Source organism: Sinohyriopsis cumingii, chromosome 1 (genome assembly GCF_028554795.1).
Source record: "Sinohyriopsis cumingii isolate HCF-2022 chromosome 1, ASM2855479v2, whole genome shotgun sequence".
Classification (NCBI taxonomy): domain Eukaryota; kingdom Metazoa; phylum Mollusca; class Bivalvia; order Unionida; family Unionidae; genus Sinohyriopsis; species Sinohyriopsis cumingii.
This window is the reverse complement of record NC_142961.1, coordinates 85685313-85704371: the sequence shown is the minus strand read 5'-3', so window position 1 is coordinate 85704371 and position 19059 is coordinate 85685313. Positions and strand designations below refer to the sequence as shown.

At 36.1% G+C, this 19059-nt stretch overlaps 1 protein-coding gene across 1 annotated transcript; it reads left to right on the top strand.

Annotated features, from left to right (window-relative positions):
* Positions 1-1862: 1862 nt before the first annotated feature.
* LOC149807278 (inactive pancreatic lipase-related protein 1-like) lies at positions 1863-15572 on the top strand. The gene is made up of 6 exons (XM_089964515.1): positions 1863-2088; positions 6818-7113; positions 7953-8181; positions 8764-8880; positions 10699-10821; positions 12840-15572. The coding sequence occupies exons 1-6, from the start codon at positions 2031-2033 to the stop codon at positions 13085-13087; spliced, it is 1071 nt and encodes a 356-aa protein (XP_089820641.1). The 5' UTR covers positions 1863-2030; the 3' UTR covers positions 13088-15572.
* Positions 15573-19059: the final 3487 nt, after the last annotated feature.

Below are 19059 nucleotides of genomic sequence, written 5' to 3'. Positions count from 1 at the left end.
GTACCAGGATAGACCATATAGAAAACGTGTCTCTTTTGATTTTTGATTTTTTAGAATATCGATCTACACACACGCACTCACACACGTTGTTGTTGTTGTTCTAGGGTTTAACGCCATTTTTCAGCACAAGATAGGCTATACATGGCAGCCAGTATAACTGGTGGAGAAAGAACCCTGGAAAATCCAGGCAAGAACCACCGACCCACGAGAAGCTACTGGCAGGCTTTCCCACATACCCACGCTAGCCGAGCCTTGGACTCGAACACACGCAGACAGAGGTGAGATGGCAGTGATCCGGAACGGTGAGCGCTTTAGACCACTCGGCCACTCACTCACACACGTATATCATGGGCAAATAAAAAGGATTTTGAGTTTTAATTGATTCTGGCAAAATTAATGATTTCTCTTTTCGAGAGAAGTGAGTGGCTCTGAAAAAGACCGTTGGGTGTATTTTTTTTTTTTAAATCAGGAACGGGACGTAATCAGCTTTAACTGCCTTAAGCTTTTGCCACGGCAATGGTTTACTTCTGGAATTGCTCATGTCAATGATTTGGTAGATATCACTAGAGACAGTATCGCATGCGTAATAACAGGGTTCGGTTATTTGGCTCGAGAAGATCTTTTTTTTTCTTGGGTCGTATTAAAGAAGTCTGATACATTTGTTTGAGACTCCTTAACTTTGACACCCCAATTCAGTGTCTTTTTAGTTTCCGTCATGTTTGAAAACGCTGTCGCGTTGATTCACTGCGCACAGACGCAAGCGCATCTATGTAGGGAATGTGACGTCAGAGGCAGCTCTCTTCGGATTGGAAGACAGACTCCGTACTGTGACTTAATTTTGTAACGTGTATTGGGATTGGTGGAAAAAAACTCAATCCGTTTCAAACCGCTCTTCCACTATAAATAAACCTTGTTCACTTCATTCGCTTCACTTGTTCTCGTCACAAGATGTGGAATAATGTTGAATCATCTACTCTCGTACCGTCGATGCTGTTCCTTATGGAATTACCCATATATATGAAATCATCATGGACAATCATCCGGATCACCGATACAGGCGTTTGGAAAAGAATTTATGTGGAGAGACAAGGCTGTCTAAACAGAGTCCTCAAATACGGTCCAGAAGTCAAAAGAAGATCGAGGAAGGGAAGACCTATGCGATGCCCTCTTTATTAACGGAGGGGTGTTAACAAAACACCAAGGGCTCTTTTCAGGGCCACTCATATGCCTCGAAAAGATTTGCTTTCTTGCCTAAATTTTTCTTAGTCAGTTTTATATTTAACGTATGGTAGATTGATGTTCATCCTATGTCTGTATGTTGTATGTGTTATACATGTCTATGTCCCGCCAAGCGTTCTATGTTCCCCTCCCCCCTTTGATCCGATTAAGGTCAGCCCTTTGCAACATTGTTGTTATTCTTCAGTACCGTGATTTAACCCTCTCTCCAATTCCTATTGACCCTAGAAGTCCCAATCCATCGTCTATACATTCCCTATGTTAAATTCCCATTAATCCTAAACGTTCCCAGTGTGTTTAAAACAGTGGTGACCCTAAACGTTCCCACGATCTAATTGACTGGGATTTCCGTAGACCCTACGTCATCCCATATTACTACTAACACTATTGCTTTAATAAATAAGGTAAACAAGTAATGTACGTTTAAGGAGTACAGCGCATACAAGGCGGATATTAACATTTCGTCTAGGAAGCATTTGAAGAGATTTAAATACACTTTCATCGTTAAGAGTTAGTACAAGGAAGCAATTACTGTAATTGTGAAAGCCCCTTGTTTTCCTCCAGTTATTTTTGTTTATATGTACTAAAAATAAAATGTCTTTAATATTAACAATGACAGTAAAATTTAGTCACCGGATTTGCAATGGGATGTGACGGGAAAACGACACCTGTACTGGAAAGGCAATCTAATTTCTGACATACAGAGATAGTTATCTCAGTAGACAGTGAATGTTCTAGTTGTTTCGACTTGGACGCTGTGACCGAAAAAAGGTCAGATAAAAACTTATCGAAACATGGGTAACTATATGGCTCTGTTCGTGATTTTTATCTCACTGTTTTGGAACATTAGGGGTAAGAATTTATTAGATTTTTTAAAAAATTATTTAAATTACTACTACTACTACAACTACTACTACTAATAATAATAACAATAATAACATCATCAACATCATTATCATTCCTTTTTTTTCTTCACTGTCATCGTTCTTGCAGAGCCACCGCCGTTCTCGAGTAGCCTGTTCGACCTATTGCCATTGTTTGGTACTGCAGAACTTTACTTATAGATTGGGAATAAATAATTTGCCTTAACATTCATTGAGAAAACAAATCCAAATCTTGATTTGCCTACCTTTCATTCAGTTCAAGATTCAGTATGTATGTAGTGTATGAACTATCCTATATGCTTTTGTGTGCGGGAGTTTATTTCGTATTCAGTTAGACGAGTGGAATACCTGAGAGAGTGTAGGGTGGAGTGGTAAGAAAGTATTGGTAGAAAAGTCGAAGGCGCTTTTGTGCCCAAGTTTTCACTGCCAATACCCTTTGAGTCCACTACCCTGTAATATCACTGACATCATACAAGATATGATATCGTCTAACTAATTTATTGAACGGATGGGCTTTTCTTTCCAATTGATATATAATTAGATCTCGTTTATTCATCTAGGTAAATATCTTTTCCTTACGCGCTTCTTTTCCAGCATCTCGTAATTTTCGTTTTCTTTTTATTTCGTTTTTAACACTGCATCGTCTGTCAACATATATATCGCCAATCATTTTCTACTCTTGACGTGATCTTGCTCGTGTCTTTTTAAAATGCCATTATTCGTCATTTGAACATGTTCTGTAATGTTGATAATGAGGGAAAATTGTCTTGAATGTGCACCTTTTTGGTTTACAGTGCAAGCGAAAATAATCTGGAAAGATTGTGTTGCTTTATTTTCTGAAACATATTCATACCGTTTTTGAACGAGTTTTGCGGAATGTATATTTGCAAAATGTTGCCAAGATATCTGAAACTTAAAATACAGACGGAAATACTAAGGTGTACTTCTGGAGTTAATTCGTAGAGCACTTGTTAAGAAAGTTAGTGTTTCATTTTCAATTTTAGTTCTCTTCTTTTTTCTGTTCTTTTCTCGCAATAGGATATTTTCTTTCATTTTTCATTTACAGCATGGCACAATAAATACAATCAATTTCGCTGTCTGTCTTTTCGCTTTATTTTCTGTATCGATTTCAAAAATCTACTCTCTCTCTCTCTCGATTTTTCCTCGCGCTGCATATTTTTTTTCTTTTCGTTGTGTAACTAAAAGCTTTTGTTCATTGTTCTAAGGTAGGATGACACGATACATAAGAGAAGTTTTTACTACTCTTGTTACTTGCAAAATGATTTCATTTCGAAAACTCTCTCTCTCTCTCTCTCTCTCTTTGTGATCCAGATATATTCGACTGGATAGAACAGACATCATTAGTCAGTATTTTATTTGGTAATGCCCATCGTGCAATACATCTTACTGGTACTCCACCGACTAGCAGCAGTGTTGTACCCTAATTTATAATATGGGAAACATCTTAGGAGAAATTCCCCATAATAAAATAAATTCCTAGGAGGTGTTTGAGCTCCTAATTTGCTCCTTACACACTTTTTGCCGACTCGCTTTTACTCAGTGACTCATTGTCCCAAGTCATATTTGTGTCTTACTTCCATTCTCATCCCTTTCCTCTCTTTTTTCTTAATCAGTTGCAACATATAGGAAGACGGAAGAAATGACACAGTCGTTTTATTGAAGAGAAAAAAAAAGCTAGAAAGAACGAGGAAGAAATTGGGTACACTTAATTCATTGTTGAATTTTCAGTTTTGTTATTGCTTTCTTATCACTCATCGTCAAAGTTTCAATATGTCTGTCTAGACAGCATTGCAAAGTGACGCTTTAAACAAACAATACTTCTTTAACTGACATATATGTGAGTATCACAACGAAAAATGCTGGAGGCGACACATGAGATAATAAATGATTTACTGCCACTTCTTTATTGCCAAATTAAAATTAAATTACTTCCGCCATCTTGAATATCTCCACTGATATCGGCCGTTCGACGGTGTGTGCCTGGTTGTCGTGGTTATTCTCGCCCTCCCCACTATCACAACATTTACGAAGCAGAGAGCACGTGTCTATGCGGTAGTCACTTGATACCAGAAGAAGAAAAAAAACATTGTTGACATGTGCTCTGTTGTAGATGAATCTGGTCTTATCCAGGTTGCTGAGACAGCGACAAGTTTCTGACCTTTGTTCTGGGAATAAATATGTTGAGAATTTAGACGTTTCGTTCGGGTTTTGTTTGTTTGTTTATTTAAACCAAACATTACGTGGCTTTCATTTAACGTTATAGAAAATTATAATAGACCAGCATTGGAAAGGGGTTTGTTGTTGATATCAATTGACTATTGGACCTCTGATGTCATGCTCTTGTATAGTTTGCGAGATTGTGGTAGTCATATGACTAGCTATGATGTGATATGATGTGATTTTGATTTTTAACGTAGCTTTAACAATTTTTCAGTCATATCGCTACGATGTCTGCAGTGTGGCAGTTTATAGTGATGTCTAGCACTGGGGCATCATGCCGCAGACATGTAGCATGATGTCCCACCCAGTCACATTATCCTGACACCAGGCCGACCAGTCCTAACACTAACCTCTTAATGCTGAACGCCAAGCGAGGCAGCTGTTAGTACCATTTTTTAAGTCTCTGGTATGACTCTGCCGGGGATCGAACCCACGACGTCCCGCATCCGAGGCGGACGCTCTAACCACTAGGCCACCGGAGCGGTGACTAGCTATGAAAATGACACTCGAGGTCAAATAGTCACGTAATATCAACAATATACCATTTCTACTCTCTGTGTGTGTGTGTGATATGGATTTTTAACGTAGCTTTAACAGTTTTCCAGTCATATCGCTATGATGTCTGCAGTGTGGCAGTTTAAAGTGATGTCTAGCACTGGGGCATCATGCCGCAGACACGTAGCATGATGTCACACCCAGTCACATTATCGTCATACCAGGTCGACCAGTCCTAATACTAACCTCTTAATGCTGAGCACCAAGCGAGGCAGATGTTAGTACCATTTTTTAAGTCTTTGATATGACACGACCGGGGTTCGAACTCGCGACTTCCCGCATCCGAGGCGGACGCTCTAACCACTAGGCCATTTCTAATGTTGCTATAGGAAAACAAATCGAACATAAAGAGAAAGGCGGGTGATGTTTATAGAATAATGAAAGAACATAAACTTCTCAACCTAGTTATTCTGAAAACAACGACCAGATATGAGACTCTAGTAAAAGGAACTAACTGAGTAGTATGGATGACAACAATTGCAGGCAGAATATTAGCCTTAAGCGTACCAGAGCTAGTAAATTCTATATACAGGTTTCACGTTCGGTTTTAGATACGCTATCTGAATGTCAAAATAAAATTACCTGATGGACATATTTTAATTTAATTAGGAAGAAGATAATCGGAATCAATTTAACACAGTTTGTAATAACTTTAACATCTCACCAGAAATTGAGAAAATAGATCCTTGGTTGAAAATGAACCTGAAGAGTTTAAAATGATACATCAGAATTTGGGGACCCCCTACACCTACTGATGTGCTAAAAGCTTGCCACTGTCTTGCAGCTATGGATCAGGTCCCGTCGAATACTGGAAAAATCGTAGGCTGATGAAATTAACACAGATATAACTAGTGATGAACAAATAGGATGAATTTATTTCTTTCTGTAACATAAAAGACATATGATGGAGAAAGGATAGCGAGTTTGCACCAAAGTATTAAGTGGTATGTGACATGTATTTTAGCTGCTCGGATTCAAAATTTAAAAAAAAAAGTATATTTGTTTTCACTGTTCCAGACACTGCTAAAATAATGTTCAAAAAATGATTTCTGGCGAACACGCTTATTACTCAAATTAAAATGCCACATTAAGATTTCAGCAATATAATTCAGATTCAAAGTTATCGTAAATTGTTTTATTGGTGGCGATATTATATTTATTTGTTGTGTCGAGTGGTATGGAGATACAGTTGGTTGGATAGAGCAACACACATCAGAAAATCTTCAGATAACTCTAAACAGGGTCTGAATGCTGCTATAAACACCAGCATGACAACAAATATAATTCCAGCAACTGATAAAAAAGACTATGTTGTTGTGGGGTTTAACGCATTTTTCAGCACACGATAGGCTGTACATGGCGGCCAGTATTAATGGTGGAGGAAGAACCCGGGAAAACCTCCGGAAAAAACACCGACCCATGAGAAGCTACTGGCAGGCTTTCTCATATACCCACATTGGCCGAATCTGAGACTGGAACCCACGCAGACAGAGGTGAGATGGCATTGATCCGTAACGGATAGCATTTTAGACCACTCGGCCATAACAATCCATCAACATATAGGCAATGAAATAAAAGAAGGTAATGCGGGTCAACAATTAAGGAGACAAGAGGGAAAAGAATGGTGAGTCTTGTTGTTAAAACTGCAAATAATTTAAAAGACGAACAACAAACAGAAAATAATCATGTATAATCATAACGATGATTTCAGGTTTAATTTACTTTTTTAAATAGGTAGTTAATTATTGTATCCGTTTTGATGCTGTATTTGTACTTCTTGATGCCACTACCGCCATAGTCTAAGCCTTTATTGCCTTCCACTATATCAAGCAGCCTTTGGTCTATCATTAATGCTAAATCTGACACTGATCATTTATACTTTTTTTTATACTTTTTTTTAGGATTCTTCTTTGATGACAGTGTCTGCTATCAAGATATCGGATGCTTCACAAATAGAGCTCCCTTTGACAATACCTTTGGCTTCCTACCAGAGCCAACTTCAGAGGTCAAGCCGAGAATATTCCTACATACCCGCAAGTACCGTTTGTATGGGGAGGAAGTTTACCCTCTTAATGACCCATATATGGAGGAATTGAACTTCGATCAGTTGAGACCAACCAAATTCGTCATCCATGGCTTCATGAGCAGTAGAAACAGTCCCATTGGTCACAATCTCACACAAGCCTTCTTGGAAGCGGTAGTTTATTGAAATTTATTTGGATATGGAGAAAGATATTCAGCTGTGCTTGATGTATTATTTAGATGATAGTCAATATTGATAGAAGGGCAGGTACATTTTATCTTCTGAATGCATTGTCAGCAGCAAAAACATATATTCTAGACGGGCATTGAAAACAAGCATCTGGGGGTGTCCTCCCCATTCTCGGTTCATTAACCGTCCCTTTTCACAGGATAAGGTTGCTGAATATACAGTTCCTCTTCCTATTTAGTCAGAATCGTTTAGAAAGGACTTACCAGAAAAGGATCGTAGAAGAATCGGGGTGGGGATACCTAATAGCGATGGAAAGGATAAGAGATTATCTTTGAAAGGAGTGAATGCGGAGGATTTACAATACCTTTATGTAAGATATTTTAAATAAATTTATGAGCAAAAGTGTGAATCAGACGTTACCCTAGTTAAGAAAAAATTACAGCTTCTTGTTATATATAAGTCAACAAGACCAGATGATGTGGTGGGCAAAAGTATTTTTAATGGGTTGTGTTAATTGGGCTTGATTATTTTAAAATAGAAAAAACTAACCAAAGAAACACGCCATCTTTCTTAATCAAGACAAGAGTGCGCAATTGGCTACCAGTGTTTTAATGACCAACAGTCTGCACAAATTAAATAAATACTGTTCGCATCATTGATCATGAAGCTATGGGTGTTGTGATTTTTCCGATTTTTTTTTTCATTTTCTAAATGAGTATTTTGCATCGAAAAAACAAAACAATGATAAAAGTATTGATTTTCATCATATAATTGCTATTTTCAACTTCTACAAACAGCGTAAGGCATGTGTGTCTATTTGACAGGGCGATTACAACATCTTTGTTGTGGACTGGAGTGCAGGGTCCAAGAAGTTTTACAACCAGGCTGCAGCTAACACAAGAACTACCGGTACTGTGGTTGCCAATTTTATAAAAATTTTGAAGGACAAATTTGACCTGGACCTCAAAAATGTTCACGTGCTTGGACACAGTCTCGGAGCGCATATAGCTGGTTATATTGGCAGTAGATTACCCGGAATAGCAAGAATAACTGGTAATACAATAATATTTCTTGTTGTTTGTTTTAAGGAGTTTTGCCTACATTTGTCAGACTACAGTATATATATTTGTGAAAAGTGACAGCTGACTGTTCTACTAAAATATCCCTGGGACCCGCGGAAGGCCCTTTCAACATGGACTGATCATCCAAAAAAAATATTTTCATTTGTAAGATGCTACATTGCTGTGTAAAAGATGTAAACGGTTATTAAAAGAGAAATATCTTCTACTTCTTAAAATATGCATGTACATAAAATGTTCAGTAATTGGCCCATGTACTGTGCATCAAGTAAAGGAGATTGCTTTTATGGTGGTGTGACATTCATTTCAAACTATGAGACAATGTGAGGAAGTTTTGAATAATACCCGCCAGGGAAAAGATATTATGCTGGAAAGAGTCATTTTGTTCCAAAGGTACAGTTCGTGGTCCAGTTTCGAGGGGAAAAAAAGATGATCAGTCACATTACCCCAGGTCGGTGTGCATGATATAAAATTAAAGACACTGTTGAAAAAATCAAATTGTGTTTTATTCGATTTAATCTTGTAATCTAATCAAGAATATATTTTCTTTTTCAAGGACTTGACCCTGCTGGCCCTCTCTTTGAGAACGCGGCCGATGCCGTACGGCTAGACAAATCAGATGCTATTTTTGTTGATGCCATCCACACGGATGCAGGGCCCTTATATGATGCTGGTAATTGACGCAAATTATGTACATAGCTCGACCTGATATTTTGTTAATGGTTTCACCAAAGGGAGTTGTTTTTCATATACTGTTGTTTGGTTGAGTATAGTGCCAAAGCCAAAAACAAAGTAATGTTTGTAAAACACTTTGCCCCAAGCAGTATGATTTCCATGACTAAACCAAAAAAGGAATCTGGACTTTTCGATGAATGATCGCTAAACAACTAAATCGATGACAGAAGGATTCATATTTAAAGGAGTCATTAAATGCGTGGCGTATAAAAGTGCATGCTGTATATGTTATTAGTAACAGCAGTCAGTTTCACGCGCAAAAGGCGTGACTCTTGCTTTATCGATGCATTGGTTGTTGACCGAGATGCATTTACTCACCATAACCTATAACCGTTCTTTTAAAGGACTAGCTGTAAATTATGTTGGTGGAATTTTTCTTACAGCAGTTTAAGTTGACTAAGAACGAGTCAGTCATATACTAGTGCAGAATGAAATTATGAATTATTTTGTGCATATACAAAATATTATGTAATTGTTTGCATATTTATGAAACTATGTGGTCTTTAATTTATGTTGAGTTTAGAAATTCAAAACGTTATTTGTGCTTTGATTCTTAATGCAACTAAATCCACAGGATAGGTATCCAGCAGTCAGCAATAACTGTAATTGTGAGTTAACAATCATGTGACGTTCAATACTTGTACAAGGGAGACAACTTGTGGTCGCACCAACCTGTCTACTTTTAGATTTTACAAATAATTAAATTCATGGCATATCATTTAAGTTTTTTTTTTTTCAAAACTGAAAATAGACCACCACCACTCCCAATTAAAATATCTTCCAGTACATCAGGATGTTGATTATCACTAGGACACATACGATGGAAAAGAGAAAAATGTTGCACAGGACTTTAATTTAGACTCGTGGCCAGGACCATAAAACATGCAATCAGGCATGGCACTAAAAGTGCCGTTTTACACATACGTTATTTAAATTGCCTCTCGGGTGCAAATGCCACAATAGAGTAACAAAAGTATGTGCAACTGCATGATAAACTGTGAAAGCACTTAGAGAACTTTATAGCCTTTAATGTGCCATGCTAAATATAGCACAAATACCAATTAGGTCTTATGCTGTTTCAAACAATCATGTTTTGAGAGCCACAAACAATTAAATCACATTGCATCATACCTAATGTACATTACTGGTATACAGTTATGAGTTTTGTATATTACAAAATATTCTGTAATCCAATCCATGTACTCATTAATATACATGCTGTAGTTCATGATATAGGAACTTAACAATAGAAATCTGAACATGTAAAACAAAGACAGCACTAAAATACCCCCTCCCTCCTTAAAGTAATCCCATATAAAGATGGAAAAGAATATATTCCTGCTTAAAACAGATTCCATTGGCTACTGCTATGTCCCCAATGCCATTTTAAATTGCTGTAAAACAGTAAATCTGTGATTTAAATATTGAAAAGTCTTAAAGCTTTTTGGAAAGCTAATAGGTGTTGAATCACCATTCACTGGTAAATTTAATTAAATTATTCACATTACAGTTTATAGTTGTTTGCAGCTACATTTTTGTCTGTGTGTATGTTCCTTTGTCTTTTATAGATGATAACTAAATGAGAATGATACTTGTCTGTTTCTGAAATAATAGCACATTTTAATTTCTTGTAACACATAAGGTTCAAGTGGGTTCCTTTCATGGGAAAGACTAACACAGATACAACAATTTATAAAACAGAATTGCCTTCCATCAGTATTTTCTTATTATGTTTATGTTTGTTTTATCTCCACAGGGTTTGGAACAATGGTACCAATGGGAGATGCAGATTTTTATCCTAATGGAGGAGGTTATCAACCAGGATGTCCCCCTCCAATTAGAAAAACTCTCCAGGATGTGTTAACCCTCCACTTTACAGGTACTTAATGCCTCGGGAGGTTTGATTTTCACTATTTCTTGCCACATTACATTATAGATTGAAATATAAACTTCCATTATTTGACTTTAATTCAAGAGCAATTGAGTTATAGCAATAGCTTTTCCATTGTGCTATTTGGGCATTATTTATCAGTTATATAAATGTATACCTTCCGCACCATTTGTTCCCTCGAACTCAATTGGCAATTACATGAACTTTATTCTTTCTTTAATTACCCGTCAAAACTTTTTATTGTGCCCAGGGCAAGTTGGACATGACAATCACAGCATTGACAATCATTATTTTTTTTTTACCCTTATTAACATTTGGTGTCAAGTTCTGGCTGAGTTGATTCAAGTACTTTTGTTTTAGATCTACTGGTCATAGGTTAGGAAAGTCAGTGGGATGGAATGTTGTCCTTCATCCAGGTGTTGTCCATCAATCTATTATCTCAAGTTTGTTATTTATAATTCTCTTAAAGTACATGCAAGATAGATTGACATATAGCATTCATTCCAAGGTCTATAGTATTTGCTTACCAACCCATTTGTACCTCCCTTAACCAATTTTAAAAACAAAAAGCATCAAAAATAAAACAAACGCACGAAGCATTATCATTTCATTCATCAATTGTAATTTCTAACCTGTTCGTCACCAAGGAGAATTTACATTGTCATCTTCCGCACATTTAAAACCAAATGGGAACTTCCTCCCTAACGTGGTGCCTTATTTGCGTGGGCCAGTCTATTTATTCAGACAAAATATTTGACATAGTTTACAGTCCTTGATAGGCTCTGAATAATTCCTTAAATTTCCATCACAGCAGGTGTCACATCCTTTAGAACACAAGTATGTAAGAGCTGCACTTTTTATTTTGTTCAGTTATTGTTAGAAATATTAAAATTAGACACTGCAAATAGTGGATGCAGACAGCCATTTTTCCCGAAAATGGACTGAGCAGTATGTCTGGTTGTTTATAAGTGGCTACTAATGCAGCAATATTTACTGAAGATGAATCCTTATGAAGTTTAGTTTATCCTAAATGAAATTGGTGCCAATCTGACCTCCAGTTTGTCCTAAATTAAATTAGTGCCAGCATGAATTCCAGTATGGCCACCATGACTGCCAGCTGGAAAATCTTGTTATTGCCATTCCTCATAGATGCGTGGTCATCTCAACGTGGTCATCTTGACGTGGTCATCTCGACGTGGGATTTTCTGCAAAATACTGCTTACTATAATGTTTTGTTGGTTCTTATTGAAAATGGTGCTGCTCTGATATCCAGTATCTAATTGGTCCAAAATGAAAATTTTGCCAGTATGAAATCCGTTCACTTTGAAAATCATGTTGCTGCTACTTCTCTGGAATTTATCTTCATATGAACATGATGTTTTCACCAAAAGACTTATGATGTCTAGTTGATCCTAAACAAAAACAGTGCCAATCTGATATCCAATATAGCTATAAAATCAAACTTGAAAATCTTGTTATCGCTGCCCTTTCTGAACTGAAAGTCATATTGACACGTGGTTTCACAAGAAGACTTTTAATGATGTCTTGTTGGTATTAAATTCAACAGTGCCGATCTTATATCCAATATGGCAATCATTATGGCCATTATGAAAATCATTATACCACTTTAAAATATCTAAAGTGATTTCAGTATTCAGCAGTTTTAAAAATGGTCTAATCATGGATTCCTGGAAAATTCTTTTCAACCATTCGAACATCATTTTCATTGAGGAACACTTTATATTTCAAGAGCACACAAAGGTGATCTTTTCACATAGGGCTGCTGAAAGAGTTTGGCTAGGAACAATGCTAAGAAAAGGTCTGAAGCCAGGAAGGTAAAGGTAAAGGTAAGGTAAAGGTAATTTTTGATGAAATTTGTTGCAGAGATGAAATGTCACCAGTATAAACTGCACATTGACTTCACATAAAAGCTAACTTCTCTGCAAGAACAAAATACTCTCGTGAACTGCACATCTAACTTGGTGGCAATTATTTTTTCCTTCCAGCTGGTTTCACAACTGTTTCCTGTAGCCATGATCGTGCTGTCTGGTACTTCATAGAGTCAGTTCTAAATAACAAGTGTCAGTTTGTGGCTTACCCATGCGCTTCCATGGAGGATTACAATGCCAATACATGCAAGACATGTGGAGACAGGTTTTGTCAAGAGATGGGCATCAGGGCAGTCCAGTTTAATGGGACTGGGACATTCTACCTGACCACAAACCCAGCACCACTCTTCTGTAGTAATAATTAGTGATATTTTCAGATTACATTTCTCTCTTTTCTTGATAAGGTGTGCCTTTTTAATGTGTTAACTAATCCAGCTCAACATTTAATGAGCTGTGCTTTTTTCTTAAAAAGGAAATTTGTCCTTAGTTTGTCTTAAATTGTCTTCCAGAAATTGTAATTTTTTTCTCAGACAACAATGGAATTTTTTCTTCACTTAATGATGTGAATTATAATATACCTTTATTCTGTCTATTTATTTGTCCCTATGAAAATAACAGCAACATTGTCAAAAGTAATATGGCAAAAATAAGGGAACAACCATTTAATTTGGAATTAGGTAAGGGTGCAGGGGTCCTGGTATCATCTTTCCAGTCAGGATTTTTTTCTACATTTGTCTCGAGATAAAAAAGACAAATTAATAGATAGAATTACATGTATTTGTCCCTTCAAATTGGAGAAAAAATGTTTTTTTCAAGCTATTTGAGGTGAGAAGTTTTTTTAAAAAAATCCCTGGCCCTTCCCAGAAAAGAAAATGGTCTGTTGCTGATACAAAATCTTAATTTTATGCAAACTTTTTAGAAACTGAGCGAAACATGGTCTGATTTGCATTATTGTCTGTCCATTTGTCTGTCTAAACCATGTCTGACTGGAAACTAAACATTATATACTTCAAATTTTGTGGATAATTTGCAATTGGAGTTAGCCTATCACATGAAGATGTTGCATACTGACATATTCCAATTTCATGATTTTTGTGAGTTATTGCCCTTTCTTACTCTTCTGTTCAGCTGAAACTGTATTTCAGACCAGTATCCATTTTAGGGGTGGAGTTGGGATATGGGATAGATGGGGTATATTTATATGAATAAATTGCTCATCATTTCCTGTTTAATTTTACTTAAAATGTTGTTTGCCTGGCCATAAGGCTTAGTGAGTTTATCGAATGGCCCTTCATCCATCATGTGTCATATGGCATCCATCAACAACTGTTATTTTCAAGTTCACAAAAACTACCCATCACATTACAACCAAACCTGGCATAAAGCATCTTGGCATAAAGGTTTTTAAAGTTTATACAAATAATGTTGATCTAACATTAAACAAGACCAACATTATTGAAAAAGAAAAACCTTTAAACAGCTACATCTCCAAAATGTTTGAGATTTTTATCAAACATAAAAGAAAGTATCCTGACATCCTAGCATTATCTTGTATAAATGATGCTGTCCAACATCCATCAACAATTGTTACATGTATTTTCATATTCTGACAAACTCAACCAGTTTCAACCAAACCTGGCACATATCATCTGGATGGAGAGGCTTTTCAAGTTGGTACAAAGACGATCTCCACACACAAATTATACATGGTGGCTGTTGAAAGAAAGCAGAAAAACATGTACATCATACATCAGCAATTGCTATCTGCAATTTCTTCTCAGAAACCTTCTGACCAATTTCATCCAAACTTGGCACAGAGCATCCTTCCATAAAGATATTTCTGGTTTGTATAAACGATGCTGTTTCACCATCATATATGGTCACTATTACTAAAAAATAAAAATAAAATCTTTAGGTAAGCTCTCCAAGACCACTAAACAGAATTTGATCAAATCTGACAGAATGTATCCAGCCTTGATACCTTTAAAATTCATTCAAAGAATGCTTATCTGCTATCAAATATAGCTGTTACTAAAAATAGACAAACCTTTAAAGAACGTTTTGAAAACTGCTTAACAAAACTTGGTCAAACCTGACAGAACATCACAGCATAAAGACCTTTTGAGATTATACAAATGCCACTGACCTGCCATCACATATGTCCAACATTGTTAAATTAAGAAAATTCTTTGACTTCTTTAAGACCGGTGACAAGAATTTAATCAAATTTGACATTCAGCCTAGCATAAAGACCTTCCAGTTTGTACAAAGGATGCCAGTCTGAAATCAAATGTGACTATCTTAATTAAAAAAGAAAACAAATCTTGATTAACTTTTTATAGCTAAATGCTTTACAGAATCTGACAAAAGTTTGCAGCAAGTGTTTAGGCTTTAACACCTGTCAGAAATATACCATTAATGCCATCTGCCATCAAAAAATGGACTGCCGTCACTAAAATTAGAAAGACATTTACAAGGCTTTATTAATCAAGAAATGTTGAAAAGAATTTGAACAACTTTGATACAAAACATCCTGGCATTGGGCTGTCAATATTGAATGAATGATGCCAGTCAGACTGAATATGAATGAACTTGACACACAAAACATGTGAAATCTTTAAACATTTTTTTAATGTATGGAATCAACAGTGCTGGCGAAATTTCAACAAAACCCCCTGCTAATCATCTAGATTTCTTGGCCAAATGCTCTTAATTTAGGCTGTTTGGCAGATGGCAATCAGGCAAGTTATCTCAAGACTATGTGGGACTTGCAATGTTATCAGATATTTATGTATTATTCATGACATTTCATATATTCATGGGCATTAGTTATAAATTAATTTAACTTTATATTTTGTAGTTTTTTTCTTTCATTTAAAAAACACATCAAAACACTATGCTTTTCTTCTGAAAGAATCCCTAGCAATTTAGTAACAGAACCAGACATACACTTACTGGATTACAAAGCTACCCTGTGTGGGGATCTCCATGCTTTCCAAGTAATGATCCAAGGAGAGTAAAAACAAACCCAGAAATCATTCACAATTTCTAGCTGATGAACTGTAGATATTACCCCATGAACAGTGGAAGACCTACTGGGCAATGTTATTATCACAGATGCCAAGAAAATATGCACATGAACAGTGGGAGACCTATTGGGCAATGTTATTATCACAAATGCCAAGAAAATATGCACATGAACAGTGGGAGACCTATTGGGCAATGTTATTATCACAAATGCCAAGAAAGTATGCACATGAACAGTGGGAGACCTATTTGGCAATGTTATTATCACAAATGCCAAGAAAATATGCACATGAACAGTGGGAGACCTATTGGGCAATGTTATTATCACAAATGCCAAGTAAATATGCACATGAACAGTGGGAGACCTATTGGGCAATGTTATTATTACAAATTACAAGAAAATATGCACATGAACAGTGCGAGACTTATTGGGCAATGTTATTATCACAAATGCCAAGAAAATATGCACATGAACAGTGGGAGACCTATTGGGCAATGTTATTATCACAAATGTCAAGAAAGTATACATCTTTCTAATGTATTTCAACATTATTTTTTTGTTTACTTCTTCTGTTGCAAATAACTAAAACATGATGAAATAAATTCATTCGCCGTCCCAAAATTCATTCGCCGTCCCAAAACAAACAAGAGAAATTCCAGCCCTGACAACAAACTCATATACAGCAAAGTCATCCCAATTTACATGTACATTATAAAATGAAAAGTGACATTACTTGCCTTTTTTGTCGATTTAGGTGAAAGAATCCATCATATTTAGTTCTCTCCATTATAACAGGTATATAATGTATAGATGGTATGCTCTTTGTGCACACAAACTTGAACTAATATTTTCACTTGCACTCAGGATATAGCGGTTTGGCTTTTATCATTACAAGCCTTTCACAAGCACATGTTTCTGAGTATTCCATTTTGGCACTAATGAAACAAATCAGTAGTTAGACAGAATACAATATAGATAAATTTTGGTTCAAATTTTACAGTTATAGCAAAATATGTTTTAAACTTGCATCTTCTCATTTAGAAGAACCAGTTATTATCGACATTTTCAAGAATCATCCCACAAGATGTTTCACATCAGGTAAACTCAATCTTTAATGAATTAAATGTGTTGATAATGAAGGGATGCAGTGGGACATAATACTATTGGGAGAATTTTTACGTAGTGCACCTGACACACATTCAGCAAGTCTTACATTTTAGGCTTCATGTTAGGGTACTATTTGAAATGTGTCAAGAGAAGGCAAATACTAAACAGTCACAATTCATGACCTACCTGTGAAGTGAAGAGCATAACTGAGAATCTAATTCAGAGAATGACACCCACTCCGATTATGAATTAATTGAAAATAAACTTGAAGTGTGTGAAATATATGCTAGTGCATAACACACACAGGGTTAACTGTTCATACTACCGTTATGAATTTAGGAATTTCTGGAAAAGGTATAAATATATAAATAATCAAGGCATTGAACTGAACAGGTAAAATCTGTAGATTGCACGTGCTATGTGAGGCTCCTCTCTACTTGCCAGTGAAGTGATCGCGTACTTTTTAATAGATGGGTCTGAAGGCTCTTTCACATATCCAGCAATGAGTGGTCACGGTATACTCGCTTATGTTATTATAAGTTTTGCAAGATGTTGCCAGATAAATTTCTTGGTAACGTCGAGCGATTTAAGAAACACCATAAACATGCCTTTGTTACTTAACAACGTTGGTTTCTCAGTCGCATCTAACTACAGTGTAGCAAATGCCGCATGTGAATTGTTCAGCAGCTTGTGTTGTATTTAATCGTGGGGTTTTCCTGGTCATTGGAACTCACATGAACATAAAATCCTTGTAAATCCACTTAGATGATGAGATCATTTTTCATTGCACCACGGTAAATTTCAAACTGATCTTACCATCTTCTGCCATGATTAACCACTGCAGTTTTGCAAAACCATCATCGTCATGTGCCTGTTGCATGATAAATATCTGCAGACAACGTTGACAGGGAAGCCTTTTCCACTTATGCTTGCTGTTCCAGTAAAACAAGCGGGAAAGATTATTTATCCACTCATAATGAATCAGCGCCTCTGGACAAGTAGCAGGCCTAGTTTTAGAAGTCAAAAACTTTTAACTGTTAATTCTTTTAAACACGTTGATTGACGATCCCAAAAGATTTAACTCGAACAAACATATTGAAGACATGATCAGAAATGGAAAAAATAGCATTTTCAGAGCATTCAACTTAAGCTTTCCAAAACAACTCTTCAAAATTGTGCCTGACTGTATGTAAGACCTTGATTGGAATATGCAAGTACAGTTTGGATCAATTGTTATGAGAAGAATTGATTAAAATAGACACAGCATATCCTGTTGCTGAATGCATTATCACTGGTTTATCTTGTTGTTGTTGTGTTGTTGTTGTTGTAGGGTTTGACGCCATTTTTCAGCACACGATAGGCTTATACATGGCGGCCAGTATTAATGGTGGAGGAAGAAACCGCGAAAACCCTTGAAACAACCACTGACCCAAGAGAAGCTACTGGCAGGTTTATCTTGCATTGCAATGAAGGATGTTGTTATTTATAAACAGGCTTTATTCCCTTGATTGAAAGGAGAAGCAGCCAAAACATGGTCTTAACATGTGTAGCAGAAAGAAAGTGAAACCAACAATTTGTGTAAAATCAGCAAGCAATTTATTTCCCTACAATGCAAAAAGAAAATTCAAAAGAGAGAATATTGTGAATAAAATTCCATATAATCCTAAATGTCTTATCACAAGTCCAAGAATATAGAATGTTCCGAATGAATTCCAGTGGTCTCGAATATCCAGATATAATACAATAGTGCAAATCAGAATGTCTTTGAGTTCACAAAAATCCAAAATAATGTATTAGTCAAAATGTCAAAGAGCACAACTCTGATCACTACTAGATTCACAAGAATGGTTTTAAAACATGACTGAAATATTTATTCCTCAACTCTATATTTATACTCATTTTCGATTGACCTATGTCATAAAATAATATTAAGCAATCAAACAACGGTTAAAACGTAATTGTAAACCATTATTGGCCTTGACCTCGTACGCTATGTAAACATTCTATTTACAATTTATAATCATAGACAAAAGTTTAGCACCCAATATAAATTAAACAGACATAGAAATATATATGTTCGTTGAAAACATTGCCTTTAAACTGGTAGAGCATCTTTGTAAGTTTGATTACATAGAAAAAAAGTGACCAATAATGTCTCTGTTTATTCATTGGTATTTTGTTTCCAAAACAAACAACTACTCC